This window comes from Pygocentrus nattereri, chromosome 20 (assembly GCF_015220715.1).
Source record: "Pygocentrus nattereri isolate fPygNat1 chromosome 20, fPygNat1.pri, whole genome shotgun sequence".
Taxonomy (NCBI): Eukaryota; Metazoa; Chordata; class Actinopteri; order Characiformes; family Serrasalmidae; genus Pygocentrus; species Pygocentrus nattereri.
In genome coordinates this window covers 33,650,030-33,667,529 of record NC_051230.1, presented here as the reverse complement: position 1 = coordinate 33,667,529, position 17,500 = coordinate 33,650,030, and the positions used below count along the sequence as shown (strand labels likewise).

The window sequence follows — 17,500 nt, the reverse complement described above, 5'->3', positions numbered from 1 at the left end:
CTACTTAGAACTCCCCTATCACACAATACCAATGCAAGGAGGGTGAAGGCAGCACAGGTGTCCACAGAGACCTGTGAAACCAGCCACAGATTGTTTTCAAACTGCTGCTCACGCAACGTCACGGGACGGCCGAACGCGCTCTGAGGAAACACTGACCGCCAGATCTGTTACATCACCATACAGACGCCTGCACTGACTGGCATCGCACAGAGTGATGGGGGAGTAGGGGGGCCATCCTACCCACCCAGAGAGAGCGAGGCCAACTGTGCTCTCTTGGACTCCTGGCTACGGACGGCTGTAGCATCAGGGGTTGAACTCACTAAGGGAGCCAATGCTCGGTTGCGCCACTTGGGCGTCCCAGAACCCAGAACTTCTGACAAGCTCTTGAATGTTTATTTAGAGTCCATTTTTAGTATCTCAAGGGTCCTTTGGGATTGTATTGGAATGCATTGCCCCCCAGTGAGTGCACTGCTCTTTGCTTTTGCTTAAAATATTTAGCAGTGTCGCCTGCAGCTTCATACTGCGCTCATCAGTAAATGGTTGATTGTATCTGCAGCGGTGCGAGTGTTACCTGTTGAAACACACACCATAGGTTTTTGGGAAGATGAAGACTGTGTTTGATCTCATTAGTCCACAGCGCAGCTGCACTGCAGCAGGCCGTGGGCGCTCTGTGTGGGCCTGTCGGATTAGAGTAACTCTGTTTCTCTCTGCTGTCTCTGACTCAGTAACCTTGACAGCGTCCTGCATTGTTTCATCTCTCTGCTTCTGTCTTTCGGAGCCTCGTCAGTTTCTCTGAGAGTGATGCATTGTGGGATATCGCGTCTCCGTGGGACGCCCCTGACTTATTGATCCTCCTACATGTCGTTCAGCATCACGCTCAGCTCCCTCGTCTTCTCTGAGCGTTTGGTCCCGCAGGCCTGAGGGTCCTGATCCTGGGAGAGTCTGTGTTGTGTGTGCTCAGCTGAGGGTCTCTGAGCACTGTAGTGAGATGTGTGTATGTGTGTGTGTGTGTGTGTGTGTGTGTGTGGGCAGATGTGAGCTCAGTGTTAGAAGCTTGTTTTGTTGTTGTTTGTGGGTTTGTTTACTCGAGTTGTCCAGCTAATTGCTTTTTTCCTCTGTTCTGTAGAGAGAACGTTTCATAAGGCTGCTGGATCAACTCCATAACTCTCTGCGCATTGACCTGTCCACCTACAGGGTGAGTCATAATTTATGAAACTACACTTACATATACGCTCTACACACTACATGCAGGTCCACAGGTGTATAAAGTGCTTTTGGAGAGGCAACCACCTAGCAACACCCTAGCAACCACAAGAGAGAGCATTGTAACCACCAAGCAACACCCTAGCAACCACAAGAGAGAGCATTGTAACCACCTAGCAACACCCTAGCAACCACAAGAGAGAGCATTGTAACCACCTAGCAACACCCTAGAAACCACGAGATATAGCAATGTAACCAACTAGCAACACCACCATAACCACCACCTAGGATACTGCACCAATCACCAAGCAACAGCCTAGCAACCAAAGTGATCACCTGGCAACAACCTAGCAACCACCTAGAACACCATAGCAACTACTTAACAGCACCCTAGCCACCACCTAAGATACTGCAGCAACCACCAAGCAACATCCTAGCAACCACCTTGGAAACCAAAGCGAGCACCTTGCCACACCCTAGCAACCACCTGGAACACTATAGCAACCACTTAACAGCACCATAGCCACCACCTAGGATACTGCTGCAACCACCAAGCACCTCATTTGCAACCACTTTGGAAACCGTAGCGAGCATCTAGCGGCACCCTAGCAACCACCTGGAACACCAAAGCAGGCACCTAATAACATACATGTTATTGTCTATCAGTTGTGCGCTGCTAACCTGCTCCTGAACATGTATGTCGTGCAGAATAACTTCCCTGCCAGCAGCAAACCTCGCCTGTCTGACCTGAAGTCCACCGTAGACCTGCTGACCAGCATCGCCTTCTTCAGGATGAAGGTAAAAGGCAGACATCAGAGAGGAGAAGCCCTCAGAGAGGGAGTGGAGCTGTGCCGAGAGACTGACTGCTGTTCTCTTTGTTCAGCTTCAGCTTATGTAACATGTTAGATTGTGTGTCTGGCAGTTTGCCAGATGGAGGGTCTTCCACTGAATTGCGACGGGGGGCTGATTTTTGTGTGTGAACTGTTTGGGCAGCTACATTCTGAAAAACGAAGGTTGCTGAATGGTTTTAATGTAGAAAAGTTGCCAAGAGAAAAGTGTGAAACGTGTGCCGGCCTGCAGCGGCTCCAACCTTCACCATGAGCGCATTAATACAGCTCATTAATATTTAGTTGGACATTACATTGGACATGTTTTATTTACATCTGTTCTGTTTACATGTTTTATTTAAATGTGTTGTGCGCTGTCAGCCGTGGCGGACGCAGCGTAGCATTAAAGCGGATTGAGAGTGTTCTGCAATTGTTTTAGTGGCTCTGCAAGCAGAAAATGAACACACTCAAAGCTTTGAACATGGTGACCTTCTGCTGTCATTGATGTGACACTTGGGCGGTCATGATGAGGGAAGTTTAGCTGATGATTAATTGTCATAAATGAGGGGGATCTTGTGGCAACATTAATTAACACATGAATTCCTGATAAATTCAGGCGCTGAATAAAGCCTTTATGACCATCTTCATTCATTAGTACATGCGTTAGTAATTTAGTCTGGTTGTTGTTAATATATGACTTATTCATTCGTGATTAATGACTCGTTATTTTCTGATTAGTTATTCATTAGTAAATGCCTTAATTACTGACAAGTCATGTGTTACCGGTGGGTTACAACTGTCACTCTTAACTCTGACAGGCTGTCTGTGCAGTAGATACACAGTTAAGCTATAGAAGACGAGAGGGAGTGTGTTGTCGCGAAATTACACCAAGGCTGTGATCTGGTGGCCGTGATGTTATTGGTGATCACTCCCTCCTCGAGTGCTCTACTGCTTTACTACAGCAGTTAAATAAATACAGTAAGAAATGAATAAACTGGCCGTGAACGCGGCTTTAATATGTTTTAATGTTCAGCTCCTTCCTCCTAATTATAGCTCCTTAACGAGCAGCTCGTTGTTACGTCAGAGTAACTAGCTCCGCCCACTCCCTGCACAGTCTGCTGTAAGCCCCGCCTTTTAAAGTACAGACTGAGCCGTAAAACTGAGCCAATATCAGGTTCAGCTCAGTTTGGTCAGTTTGTCCAGATCAGTATTAATGTTGTTTTGTTCCAGCCGGTCTGTAAAGCTTCTTACAGCCCGTTTAGTTTGGCGAATGGTGTTGGGTTCATTTCTGGCTGATTCCAGGTTGTTCAGCTGTTCTTCTGTCACAGCTGCCGACTGAAAAGCTGCTCAGTACTGACGACAGTTTGGGAATTTAGCGTCGTCTCGTCTTCAGAGCCGGACCAAATCGGCTGTCTGTTAATTGTCCGTTTTCTGTTTGTGGCAAAGAAGTAAAAACATTCAAATGGCTTGAGCGTCTCCTACAGCGTCTCAGTGGAGTGACACAGCGTTTGTGAAAAACCTGTGATGTTGAAATAACAGCACCGTTAGAGCGCTTCTCAGCCAATCAGCTCGCCTGGCTGGAAGTAACTGTTCTGTAGTGTCTGATGAAGTAGCGTAGATCAGATGACGTTTGAGTGGACTAACTCAGCACAGGAGGGCCAGCACATTCACCACACAGGTTAATCTGAGTGCTAAATGTTTTCTCTCTTGGTGGCGCCCCCCTCTGTTCAGGTGCAGGAACTGCAGGCTCCTCCTCGAGCGGCACATGTGGTGCGGGACTGCGTGAAGGCCTGCCTCAACTCCACGTACGAGTACATCTTCAACAACTGCCAGGAGCTCTATAGCAGACAGTTCCAACCCGCCAGCGAACCTGTGAGTGTATACATACATACACACTCACACACACACACACACACACACACACACACACACACTCACACTCACACACACTCTGAACATTTGAGCTACACAGTCCTTTTGAGTAAATTATCATTCAGTTAAAGAGCCTTTATTCTACATTTTAAATTGTTATAAGCTGAATGGGTGGTCATATGTAAATGTGGTCTTGCTTGTGACATCACAAACCTGATGAATGATATAGCGATTGGTATAGTGTAGTGGGTAACATCTCTGCCTTCTACGCTGTAGCCTGGGGTTCAATCCCCCACCAGAGCAAGCACCCTACACTATACCAATAAGAGTCCTTGGGCAAGACTCCTAACACCACCCTCGCCTACCTGTGTGCAGTAATTGAATTGTAAGCCGCTCTGGATAAGAGCATCAGCCAAAAATGTAAATGAATGCAGCTTAGCTACTATGGACTGACTAGCTAGTGAAACCTCAACTTCAGTTTGATGTGGTTTATGTACCACATTAAATATAAAACTTGGTGTGGAATTTAAGCTGCAAGCCAGAGAAATGTAGGACATGGGCCCTTTAAATAAGAGTTCTCTTTGCTCCGTCTTTCTCAGGAGAAGCCGAAAGAAAAGAAAGAAGGAGAGGAAGAAGGAGAAGGAGAGGAGGATGAAGAGAAGGCAAAGGAGGAAGAGAGCGCTCCAGTGGAGGAGGCGGGGCCGAGCATCCACAACCTGGACTTCTGGCCCAAACTCATCACCCTCATAGTGTCCATTACAGAGGAGGATAAACATGCATACACGCCTGTTATAAACCAGTGAGTACACACACACACACACACACACACACACACTCAGAGTGAGGGTGTGCTTTCACATACAGGACAGCTCTGATTAAAGCTGCACTATGTTTGACATCTGTGTGTATTGGGGATTTGGGGACCCCTCTGGTGGAAATGTGTAATTACATGCAATGTGTTGAACATTTTGCATTTTGCATTTGAATCCTAAACATACTTGGCAACATTCAGGCACTCGTACAGTTAGTAACTAATTTTGTACTAGCAAATATAATATACATACTTACGACACTCATATTTTACAGTCCTGTTAAAACCTAAAATCATCCTGAGCCGTTTTTCCTTCCTGTGACGTAACGTAACGAATACGCGTACTCGAGTCATTTTAGTGTTCTAGTTCGTTAACACATTTCCGAAAGGGTTGAATGCTCTGGGATTCAGCGCGGAATCAGCCGGAAACGCTAAGACAACCCAATCCGAGATGTCCGTTATAGATCAGAATCAGCTTCTATAAACATTGATCACAAAGGTCGAGAAACGCTTTAACCCCGCTCTCTGTGTAAATGTGCAGGTTCCCTCAGGAGCTGAACGTGGGGAAGGTCAGTGCAGAGGTCATGTGGACGCTCTTCGCTCAGGACATGAAGTATGCTCTGGAAGGTACTGAGAGAGAGAGAGAGAGAGAGAGTGTACACTGTACAGAGAGCACCTGCTGTTCTAGATTGTTCCATCATGTTCACCCATCTGTCTATGTGTCCTTCCACACCCTCCTCTCTCTCTCTCTCTCTCTCTCTCTCCTTCAGTGCTTGATTATATTGACCGTAAACACTGGAGGAATGGTAAATCAGCCTAGGGTCACCTTGGTCACAGCAGAGTGAGACAAACAGATTGGCGGAGGGACTTTCAGATGCAGTTGATTAACATACGTCACTGTAATCCTGCTGGCTTCTTACAAAAAAAAATATAAACATTAAATATCAAATCCATGTAAATAAAAATGCCATCACACTAAAAAGTAACATTCATTCTTGTTTTCTGATGAGCTGATTATTAGAGCAGGTTTCTCCTGGACACCTCCAGACATCACATCGATTTGTCCAGTTCCATCAGCCCGATGTAACGTAATGAAGTATTGATTAATCCCTGAACATTTCACACTGACTACTTACTAAGGCTTAGTGTTCAGTAACTACAGGGACTTCAGTGCAAACCAGTGTGGCTATTCTTGGGTCATAGAAGTGCGCAATACAATTTTGGGCCCGTTGTTGGAGCAAAACTGTAGGGATGTTTTCTAACTCATTTTGGACTGTTTCTCTTGGTCCCTTTATCAGGTCATTTTGAGCAGTTAGTCTATATGTACATATGTACAGAAAACTACAGACTACGGCTGGTCATACAGTGAGAGTGAATATACACCACCGCTAACGTAACACAGCAGTTCCCATAGAGGATACAAGCGCTCTTAATTACAACAGATTAAAGATTCATATTGTTTAATAGAAAGAGAAAAGGAAAAGCTCCGTTTTCTGGAGGTCACCGTCTTTCAGTTCTGCTCGTCATCATCCACCTGGAATTATCTTCAGGCCTTCTTTTGAAAACATTTGACCTGCACAGAAATCACCCCTCCGCTTGTTCGTTTATTCCTCGCTCTGTTGCTGCAGGAACAGTAGCAGCAGCATAACTGTAGAAAGCTGTAGAAGAAGCTGGACGCATTACCGTCCCTCTCCTCTTTCCCACATGTTAAGCCTGGTAGATGAAAATCTGAGCCATGTGTCATTGTGCAGTCGGTGTAATGCCGTATTAGGAACTCCAGGTCGAAGCATTTTTAGCTTTTTGTAGCTGTCGTGTGATCCCGTAAGCATCTGGTGTGTGTTCCCTCATGACAAGCAGAGAAGAAACCCTGTAAACCTGTGAGCTTCTCTCCGTTTTCACCGCCTGTTGGGCTATTTTCAGTCGTGTAATGAACACCTGGCTGACAGAATGATGCACGACTCCAGCGCTTTATATTGACTGTTTCCAGAAACAGCACAAAGAGTCTCAGAGGAAGAGCGAGTATCACACGGAACACTCTCTCTACCAGTTAATAGGATTGAGAGGTTTGGTGTGAACTGGTTCAGGCATCTTTCCAGTGGTGGTGATGGGAACCAGGCGTCGCCATGACTACAACACAGATATAGACGCTTTATTTACCATCCAGAACCACCAGAGAACCTACACGAGTCTCCTGAGCTCATATGGAATGATGATGATGGAAAATAGTCTTAAATAACAAGTATGGATATATGAAATAAACAATGAATATATTAGTAAACAGGCTAAAATCTTCTCAGAACTGTCCTAAAACAGCGTCTCAGTCATCAGGCAGTGAATTCCGAGCCATTTCATGGAGGAACTTTCTGTGAGGAGCTTTTAGAGCCGGACGTCTGGTTCCCATCACCGCCACTGTGAACGACATCTTAGCAATAGTGTTGGTTGTAATTCATAGCAGAAAAATGTTTTTAAAGCAGATCAAAGTACCTTCCTGAATATTTTTAGCTTATCTGTCTCTCTCACACTCACTCCTTCCTCTCCTTCATCTCTCTTTGATCTACTTCATCTGTCTGTTTACTCCTTCTTTTCACCATCATCGTAGCTCCTGCCACATTCCGCATCCGCAAGTGTGACTTTTATGCTGGTAAGCTTTGTGTGTTATTTAATGTATTTTCCTCTGAATGATGTCATTCGATTGGAGCCACAGAAATGCAGTAATGTAGAAAATGTGCAAGTCGGGTTTTATCAAACATCTCATGACTTCATTTTTTCATTTGTGTTTTAATATGTATTTGTTATCAGGCCTGTTTCCTAAAGCAATTGGCCACGAGAGGCAGTGGGTTTCTGTGATTCTACCACGGGGAAGGGTGTTCTTAGGCTCAACACGAAGCGGAGTAAAACTCCCTTCTCCGTGATAAAATACACAATTTCTCAGAAAATCATTCATTATTAATAATAATCAACATAAGCAAATATTCTGCCAAGATATGTGGTTCATTTAGAGGTTGCTATGGTTTCCAAGCAACCATGGGCCGCTGAATGAGGAGAGCGTTCGGTCATCCATCGCTGTGCGCTGCGGTCATTTCATGTTTTTTTAACTTAACTCATATAACAATGAACATATGATAACACAACGTTGTTTAATACACAAAAAACGTTCGATGCATAAATACTTTTTGGTCACCAAATTACCACTGAGTCTTATTTAGCACCAGTCCAGCTCCTCACAGTGGGGCTGAATCTCAAACAGCTCCCTGCTCCCTACATAGTGAACTACGTAGGAGTTTAAATACTGGATGCTGCAGCCCAACAGAGCAAAACACAGCTCAGAAACAGTCGTTTGGGAATCGGACACGTCCACACTCCATACATGATGCACTGTTTGGCTGTAGAGGCTAGAATTTCTAAACACTCATAGCTAGAACACTATTTAGGGAATTAGGAGCTCAGCCTGGGTCTGACGCGATTTCTCACTGAAACATGAACGTTTTAAGCGTGTAAGACGTTCAAATTACACAGTAAGTCACACTGTAAGTGCTGTAATTCAGGTCTGTGATGTTAATAATGGAGCTGTTTAGGCTGTTGGCTATTTCAGCCTGTTAGCTAACTGACCAGCCTGGTTCTAGTTAAGAAAATAAGTCGTCAGCCACTGAGTTTAAATAGAAAACTGCTTCTTACTTCATCAGTGCACTCGGTGCTCCATGTGAGCAACATTACATTCAAAGATTAACCCGTTAACCTCATCACGTGGTGTAGAGTTTATACGTATCCAGAGTTTAGCCGCAGTGAGGTTTGAACACAGTCAGATTTTAGGACGTGAACTATCCGTCACTTATCAGCCACAGTCATTGGTAGCCTTTGGTAAAGCAGAGCAAATAGGCGATTACAGCTTTTTAACCTTTCAGAAGGTAGAATTACTCTTACATGTTTACCATCAACATTGAAATCAACCCTAAACAGCTTTAAACATAGGGAGAGTGATTCTGGAGGACACTAAGAATAAAAACAGAAGGCGTAAATAAAGGAATTAAGCTTCCGGCTCTTTCACACGCTCTTTGTCTGCTCCCAACACGGCGGAGAGATTGAACACTGTAATTTAACACGTTTCTCAAACTCACTTCAGTTTACTGGCTCTTTAAGAGCAAAAACCCTGAGTCTTACTGGTGAGTCTGAACTGGTTTAAATGGTGCATTAATGCATGTGTTTGTTTGTTTGTGTAGAGCATGAGAAGCACCGGCTGTGTAGGAGTGCGGACTACATGAACCTGCACTTTAAAGTGAAGTGGCTCTATAACGAGTACGTCAGAGAGCTGCCGGCGTTCTCCGACGCGGTTCCAGAGTATCCAGCGTGAGTTCAGCCCCCTCTCTCTCTCTCTCTCTCTCAGGACCACCGAAGTCAGCATCACATCAGAGCTCATGAACACGGCCGCGTTAAAGTCTCATATGATGGAAAACTGAGTCGTCCTCAGCCTTCAGACACAAAGAGTCTGGTTTAGACTGTAAACACGGTTAATGTTCGTTCCTCAGTTCATACAGTCCCCACACCCCAGCCTTGTTTTTGTGATGTCACAAAAACCAACACACACATATATCCACTCACAGCAGCTTAGCCCCGCCCACTCACCTTGAGCTTATAAGGAGTGTTTCAGTCTGAAAGAATTTTAAATGAGATATAAATTAGGCAGCCAATCAGAACAGAGCTCATTTATATATACATAGCATTAAAGGCCCAGTATCAGCTGTTTATTCTCTCTCTCTCTCTCTCTCTCTCTCTCTCTCTCTCTCTCTCTCTCTGTAGGTGGTTCCTGCCGTTTGTTCTTCAGTGGTTGTCTGAGAATGAGGAGGTTTCTATGGAGTTTATGCACGGAGCTCTGGAGAGGGATAAGAGAGAGGGGGTACACACACACACACACACACACACACACACACCATCTATTAATATATACAACCCTATTTCCAAAACAGTTGGGTAAATGTAAATAAAAAACAGAATGCAATGATGTGCTGATCAAGTCAGCCGTATTTTTAAAGGAAAACATGTACATATTGCAATACATGCAGAACGTGGTTTGAAATAATCAAGGCCTTCCCTGAAAAAGACGTCATCTGGATGGCAGCATAGGTTGCCAAAACATGTATATATCATTCAGCATTAATGGAGCCTTCACAGATGAGCACGTCACCCATGTCATGTGCACCATCATGAATACTGGCTATAGAACTGAGCACTGATATCAAGCTGAGTGGTCTTCAGCCCGGAGGACACAGTGTCCATGATTTCCTAAAAGAATTCCAAATGTTGGTTCGTCGGACCGCCGGACACTTTTCCACTTCCCCTCAGTCCATTTTAAATGAGCTCAGGCCCAGAGAAGGTGGCAGCGTTTCTGGATCCTGTTTATATTTGGGTTCTTCTTTGTGTTTTAGAGTTTAACAGCGTTTGTGGATGCAGTGATGAACTGTGTTCACAGACAGTGGTTTTCAGAAGTGTTTCTGAGCCCATGCAGTGATTTCCACTACAGAATCATGTCTGTTTTTAATGCAGCGCTGCCTGAGGGCCCAAAGATCACGGCCAGCAGATACTGGTGTTCAGCCTCGTCCCTCACAGACAGAGATTTCTCCAGATCCTCTGAGTCTTTAATGATATTCTGCACCGTAGAAGATGAAAAGCAGAAGCTCTTTGCTGTTTTATGTTGAGGAACGTTCTTCTTGAGTTGTTGCTCTATTTGATGGTGCAGTCTTTCACAGAGTGGTGACCCCTCCTCACCTTTACTTCTGAAAGACTCCGCCTCTCTGAGATGCTCTTTATACCCAGTCATGTTATTGACCTGTTGCCAATCAACCACCAGGTGTTTTTTTTAGCATCACACAACTTTACCAGCCTTTTTTGCCACCCGTGTTGCACGTGGAACGGGCAGATATTGGCAGATATTTTTAAAGAACAAAAACATTTCTCAGTTTCAACATTTGAAATGTGTCTTTTCAATAAAACAAGATTTGCATGATTTGCACATCATTACAGTATGTTTTTAATTACATATGTGATTGCTTCACTGATACTGTTAAACATTCTCACCACAGAGGGTTTAAAACCAACATATTGTGTCCTTAATTAGACACGTCTGTGTTTGTAGTTAATGGCAGCAGACTTTATGTTACTTCTACCAACAGCAGGACCCACAATTATTTAAAACACGTCACAGTGTTTTAAAAATAAAAGCAGAATTTTCTCGCTCTGCTTTTTGAAGCTGGTTAAAGGAGCAAAGACGAAAGCTGGCTATTGCCAACTGAAGACTCACTGTTCTCTGAACCTGAGTTTCATATAGAACAGACTCGGTCCACACTGTCCACACCCGGGAGCCAGTCAGAGCTTCCCTGGGCTTGTCCTGTTTCGGTCCTGAAGCGTAAAGCTGCTGTAATGATGCTAGAAAACAAAAAATAAGGCCATCAGCTTGACCTTTGACCCCCTCTTCACCTCCACAGTTCCAGCAGACGTCGGAGCATGCTCTGTTTTCCAGCTCGGTGGTGGACATCTTCACTCAGCTCAACCAAAGCTTTGAGATCATCAAGAAACTGGACTGTCCTGACCCAAGCGTGGCAGCGCAGTACAATCGACGCTTCGCCAGGGTAAAAAAAACAAACAGTGAATAACCGACTCTAAATGTAGGTATTGTGATATAAACCGAGTCCGTTCCACAGTTTCTCATTAGACTGAATGAATAACCGGCTCTAAATGTAGGTATTGTGATATAAACCGAGTCTGTTCTACAGTTTCTCATTAGGCTGAATGAATAACCGACTCTAAATGTAGGCATTGTGATATAAACCGAGTCTGTTCTACAGTTTCTCATTAGACTGAATGAATAACTGACTCTAAATGTAGGCTATTGTGATATAAACCGAGTCTGTTCTACAGTTTCTCATTAGACTGAATGAATAACCGACTCTAAATGTAGGTATTGTGATATAAACCGAGTCCGTTCCACAGTTTCTCATTAGACTGAATGAATAACCGACTCTAAATGTAGGCATTGTGATATAAACCGAGTCTGTTCTACAGTTTCTCATTAGACTGAATGAATAACCGGCTCTAAATGTAGGTATTGTGATATAAACCGAGTCTGTTCTACAGTTTCTCATTAGGCTGAATGAATAACCGACTCTAAATGTAGGTATTGTGATATAAACCGAGTCTGTTCTACAGTTTCTCATTAGACTGAATGAATAACCTACTCTAAATGTAGGTATTGTGATATAAACCGAGTCCGTTCTACAGTTTCTCATTAGACTGAATGAATAACCGACTCTAAATGTAGGTATTGTGATATAAACCGAGTCTGTTCTACAGTTTCTCATTAGACTGAATGAATAACCGACTCTAAATGTAGGTATTGTGATATAAACCGAGTCTGTTCTACAGTTTCTCATTAGACTGAATGAATAACCGACTCTAAATGTAGGTATTGTGATATAAACCGAGTCCTGTTCTACAGTTTCTCATTAGACTGAATGAATAACCGACTCTAAATGTAGGTATTGTGATATAAACCGAGTCTGTTCTACAGTTTCTCATTAGACTGAATGAATAACCGACTCTAAATGTAGGTATTGTGATATAAACCGAGTCCGTTCTACAGTTTCTCATTAGACTGAATGAATAACCGACTCTAAATGTAGGTATTGTGATATAAACCGAGTCTGTTCTACAGTTTCTCATTAGGCTGAATGAATAACCGACTCTAAATGTAGGTATTGTGATATAAACCGAGTCCGTTCTACAGTTTCTCATTAGACTGAATGAATAACCGACTCTAAATGTAGGTATTGTGATATAAACCGAGTCCGTTCTACAGTTTCTCATTAGGCTGAATGAATAACCGACTCTAAATGTAGGTATTGTGATATAAACCGAGTCTGTTCTACAGTTTCTCATTAGACTGAATGAATAACCGACTCTAAATGTAGGTATTGTGATATAAACCGAGTCCGTTCTACAAGTATCTCATTAGGCTGAATGAATAACCGGCTCTAAATGTAGGTATTGTGATATAAACCGAGTCCGTTCTACAGTTTCTCATTAGACTGAATGAATAACCGACTCTAAATGTAGGTATTGTGATATAAACCGAGTCCGTTCTACAGTTTCTCATTAGACTGAATGAATAACCGACTCTAAATGTAGGTATTGTGATATAAACCGAGTCCGTTCTACAGTTTCTCATTAGGACTGAATGAATAACCGACTCTAAATGTAGGTATTGTGATATAAACCGAGTCTGTTCTACAGTTTCTCATTAGACTGAATGAATAACCGACTCTAAATGTAGGTATTGTGATATAAACCGAGTCCGTTCTACAGTTTCTCATTAGACTGAATGAATAACCGACTCTAAATGTAGGTATTGTGATATAAACCGAGTCTGTTCTACAGTTTCTCATTAGGCTGAATGAATAACCGACTCTAAATGTAGGTATTGTGATATAAACCGAGTCTGTTCTACAGTTTCTCATTAGGCTGAATGAATAACCGACTCTAAATGTAGGTATTGTGATATAAACCGAGTCCGTTCTACAGTTTCTCATTAGACTGAATGAATAACCGACTCTAAATGTAGGTATTGTGATATAAACCGAGTCCGTTCTACAGTTTCTCATTAGGCTGAATGAATAACCGACTCTAAATGTAGGTATTGTGATATAAACCGAGTCCGTTCTACAGTTTCTCATTAGGCTGAATGAATAACCGACTCTAAATGTAGGTATTGTGATATAAACCGAGTCCGTTCTACAGTTTCTCATTAGGCTGAATGAATAACCGACTCTAAATGTAGGTATTGTGATATAAACCGAGTCCGTTCTACAGTTTCTCATTAGGCTGAATGAATAACCGACTCTAAATGTAGGTATTGTGATATAAACCGAGTCCGTTCTACAGTTTCTCGTTAGACTGAATGAATAACCGACTCTAAATGTAGGTATTGTGATATAAACCGAGTCTGTTCTACAGTTTCTCAGTTAGGCTGAATGAATAACCGACTCTAAATGTAGGTATTGTGATATAAACCGAGTCTGTTCTACAGTTTCTCGTTAGGCTGAATGAATAACCGACTCTAAATGTAGGTATTGTGATATAAACCGAGTCTGTTCTACAGTTTCTCATTAGGCTGAATGAATAACCGACTCTAAATGTAGGTATTGTGATATAAACCGAGTCTGTTCTACAGTTTCTCATTAGACTGAATGAATAACCGACTCTAAATGTAGGTATTGTGATATAAACCGAGTCCGTTCTACAGTTTCTCATTAGACTGAATGAATAACCGACTCTAAATGTAGGTATTGTGATATAAACCGAGTCCGTTCTACAGTTTCTCATTAGGCTGAATGAATAACCGACTCTAAATGTAGGTATTGTGATATAAACCGAGTCCGTTCTACAGTTTCTCATTAGACTGAATGAATAACCGACTCTAAATGTAGGTATTGTGATATAAACCGAGTCCGTTCTACAGTTTCTCATTAGGCTGAATGAATAACCGACTCTAAATGTAGGTATTGTGATATAAACCGAGTCCGTTCTACAGTTTCTCATTAGACTGAATGAATAACCGACTCTAAATGTAGGTATTGTGATATAAACCGAGTCCGTTCTACAGTTTCTCATTAGACTGAATGAATAACCGACTCTAAATGTAGGTATTGTGATATAAACCGAGTCCGTTCTACAGTTTCTCATTAGGCTGAATGAATAACCGACTCTAAATGTAGGTATTGTGATATAAACCGAGTCTGTTCTACAGTTTCTCATTAGGCTGAATGAATAACCGACTCTAAATGTAGGTATTGTGATATAAACCGAGTCTGTTCTACAGTTTCTCGTTAGACTGAATGAATAACCGACTCTAAATGTAGGTATTGTGATATAAACCGAGTCTGTTCTACAGTTTCTCAGTTAGACTGAATGAATAACCGACTCTAAATGTAGGTATTGTGATATAAACCGAGTCTGTTCTACAGTTTCTCAGTTAGACTGAATGAATAACCGACTCTAAATGTAGGTATTGTGATATAAACCGAGTCTGTTCTACAGTTTCTCATTAGGCTGAATGAATAACCGACTCTAAATGTAGGTATTGTGATATAAACCGAGTCTGTTCTACAGTTTCTCGTTAGATAGAATGAGTTTTTTTCTAGTGCTTCTTAAAGCTTTTAATCCAATGTTAAATATGAAAGAACAGATTTGTTGCCTGAGCCTGAGTAGTCCAGACTTTAGTGCTATCTCGAGGTCCACCATTCGGTCTAGTGTGTTTCATATTCGCTGACCGAACTAAGACTCTTTATTGTCGGCTCTCCACCTCCTCCTTATTGAGTAATATTTCATTAAAAGCCATAAAAATAACGTATTATTTTTATTATTTATGAGTTTTAAGGAGCGCTGCTGTCTGACAGCCGTATATGAGCGAGAGCAACAACCTGTGGACGAACACGATTCCCTAAATACTTAAGCAGCTGTAGTGAAAGTCACGAGTAAATATACGAGCTGATTATCTGGACCCGTCGGCGGGGGAGCGCCTCCGCTGTACCTCCTGTTTGTTATTCTGTTGTTTATCTCTCTGCGCCGAGTGTTTGATGCTTGTTTTCTCCGCTGAGTGATGCTGCCCATCAAACGGTCGAGGACACTTTGTTTTCTTTTGAAATGTTTCTCACTGTAATTTTTAGTTGAGTGAGTAAAGCGTGGAGCAGCGCTGTGTTGATGCTCTGGGTGTGTTTATCTTCAGCTCTTCTCGTCTTCATCAAAGTGTGTTTGTTGGTGTGAAGAGGGTTTTCATTTTTAATAATGTTGGTTTTCTTCTCCAAACTAGTGTTAAAAGCTCTTACTGAAACTTCTGTGGTCCAAAGGTGGTTTAAACACCTTGCTGATGTCACAACAAGGTGATACCATATGTGGCCTTGGGCTTTATTCCCAGGTAGCACTAATACTGCGTTATACTAATCACCAATATTTCCACCTGATATTATTTTCTTAAGAATAAACCTGTTCAATATTTTTAATAACTCAATATTTTAAGCTGTTAAAGAGACCCACAAAACACGACCCTTATTCTGACAGTCTGAGGCTTTTAATGGAAAGTGTACATTTATTTTAATTAGTGTTGTTTAATCTGTTGTTAGCTGTCTGTTTATTTCCTCTGCTGAGGGGCTTATGTCTGAATTTCTATCACTCTGTCTGTCTGTCTCTCTCTCTCTCACACACTTTCTCTCTCTCTCACTCTCTCTATCTCTCTCTATCTCTCTATCTCTCTCTATCTCACACACTTTCTCTCTCTCTCACTCTCTCTATCTCTCTCTCTCACTCTCTCTGTCTCTATCTCACACACTTTCTCTCTCTCTCACTCTCTCTGTCTCTATCTCACACACTTTCTCTCTCTCTCACTCTCTCTGTCTCTATCTCACACACTTTCTCTCTCTCTCCCTCTCTCTGTCTCTCTATCTCACACACTTTCTCTCTCTCTCACTCTCTCTATCTCTCTCTCTCTCTTACACACACTTTCTCTCTCTCTCACTCTCTCTATCTCTCTCTATCTCTCTCTATCTCACACACTTTCTCTCTCTCTCACTCTCTCTATCTCTCTCTCTCTCTTACACACACTTTCTCTCTCTCTCACTCTCTCTATCTCTCTCTATCTCTCTCTATCTCACACACTTTCTCTCTCTCTCACTCTCTCTGTCTCTATCTCACACACTTTCTCTCTCTCTCACTCTCTCTATCTCTCTCTATCTCTCTCTATCTCACACACTTTCTCTCTCTCTCACTCTCTCTATCTCTCTCTATCTCTCTATCTCTCTCTATCTCACACACTTTCTCTCTCTCTCACTCTCTCTATCTCTCTCTATCTCTCTATCTCTCTCTATCTCACACACTTTCTCTCTCTCTCACTCTCTCTATCTCTCTCTCTCACTCTCTCTGTCTCTATCTCACACACTTTCTCTCTCTCTCACTCTCTCTATCTCTCTCTATCTCTCTCTCTCTCTTACACACACTTTCTCTCTCTCTCACTCTCTCTATCTCTCTCTATCTCTCTCTATCTCACACACTTTCTCTCTCTCTCACTCTCTCTGTCTCTATCTCACACACTTTCTCTCTCTCTCACTCTCTCTGTCTCTATCTCACACACTTTCTCTCTCTCTCACTCTCTCTGTCTCTATCTCACACACTTTCTCTCTCTCTCACTCTCTCTGTCTCTATCTCACACACTTTCTCTCTCTCTCACTCTCTCTCTCTCTCTCTCTCTCTTACACACACTTTCTCTCTCTCTCACTCTCTCTATCTCTCTCTATCTCTCTCTATCTCACACACTTTCTCTCTCTCTCACTCTCTCTATCTCTCTCTCTCTCTTACACACACTTTCTCTCTCTCTCACTCTCTCTATCTCTCTCTATCTCTCTATCTCTCTCTATCTCACACACTTTCTCTCTCTCTCACTCTCTCTATCTCTCTCTATCTCTCTATCTCTCTCTATCTCACACACTTTCTCTCTCTCTCACTCTCTCTATCTCTCTCTATCTCTCTATCTCTCTCTATCTCACACACTTTCTCTCTCTCTCACTCTCTCTATCTCTCTCTCTCACTCTCTCTGTCTCTATCTCACACACTTTCTCTCTCTCTCCCTCTCTCTGTCTCTCTCTCACACACTTTCTCTCTCTCACACACTTTCTCTCTCTCTCACTCTCTCTATCTCTCTCTATCTCTCTATCTCTCTCTATCTCACACACTTTCTCTCTCTCTCACTCTC

The 17,500-nt window shown here is 42.6% G+C and overlaps 1 protein-coding gene across 3 annotated transcripts in view; it reads left to right on the top strand.

Moving 5' to 3' along the window:
- The window catches only part of LOC108415385 (protein unc-13 homolog B), a 177,711-nt gene that overhangs the window by 130,327 nt on the left and 29,884 nt on the right, over positions 1 to 17,500 (top strand). For 2 of the 3 annotated variants that reach the window (XM_037531697.1, XM_037531696.1), the window contains 10 exons: positions 1,127 to 1,195; positions 1,912 to 2,001; positions 3,762 to 3,902; positions 4,502 to 4,701; positions 5,255 to 5,340; positions 5,484 to 5,519; positions 7,313 to 7,354; positions 8,931 to 9,057; positions 9,508 to 9,604; positions 11,190 to 11,333. In XM_037531697.1, the coding sequence (XP_037387594.1) occupies positions 1,127 to 1,195; positions 1,912 to 2,001; positions 3,762 to 3,902; positions 4,502 to 4,701; positions 5,255 to 5,340; positions 5,484 to 5,519; positions 7,313 to 7,354; positions 8,931 to 9,057; positions 9,508 to 9,604; positions 11,190 to 11,333 (1,032 nt within the window). The remainder of the gene's footprint in view (positions 1 to 1,126; positions 1,196 to 1,911; positions 2,002 to 3,761; positions 3,903 to 4,501; positions 4,702 to 5,254; positions 5,341 to 5,483; positions 5,520 to 7,312; positions 7,355 to 8,930; positions 9,058 to 9,507; positions 9,605 to 11,189; positions 11,334 to 17,500) is intronic. The other variant, XM_037531695.1, reaches the window with a different exon arrangement.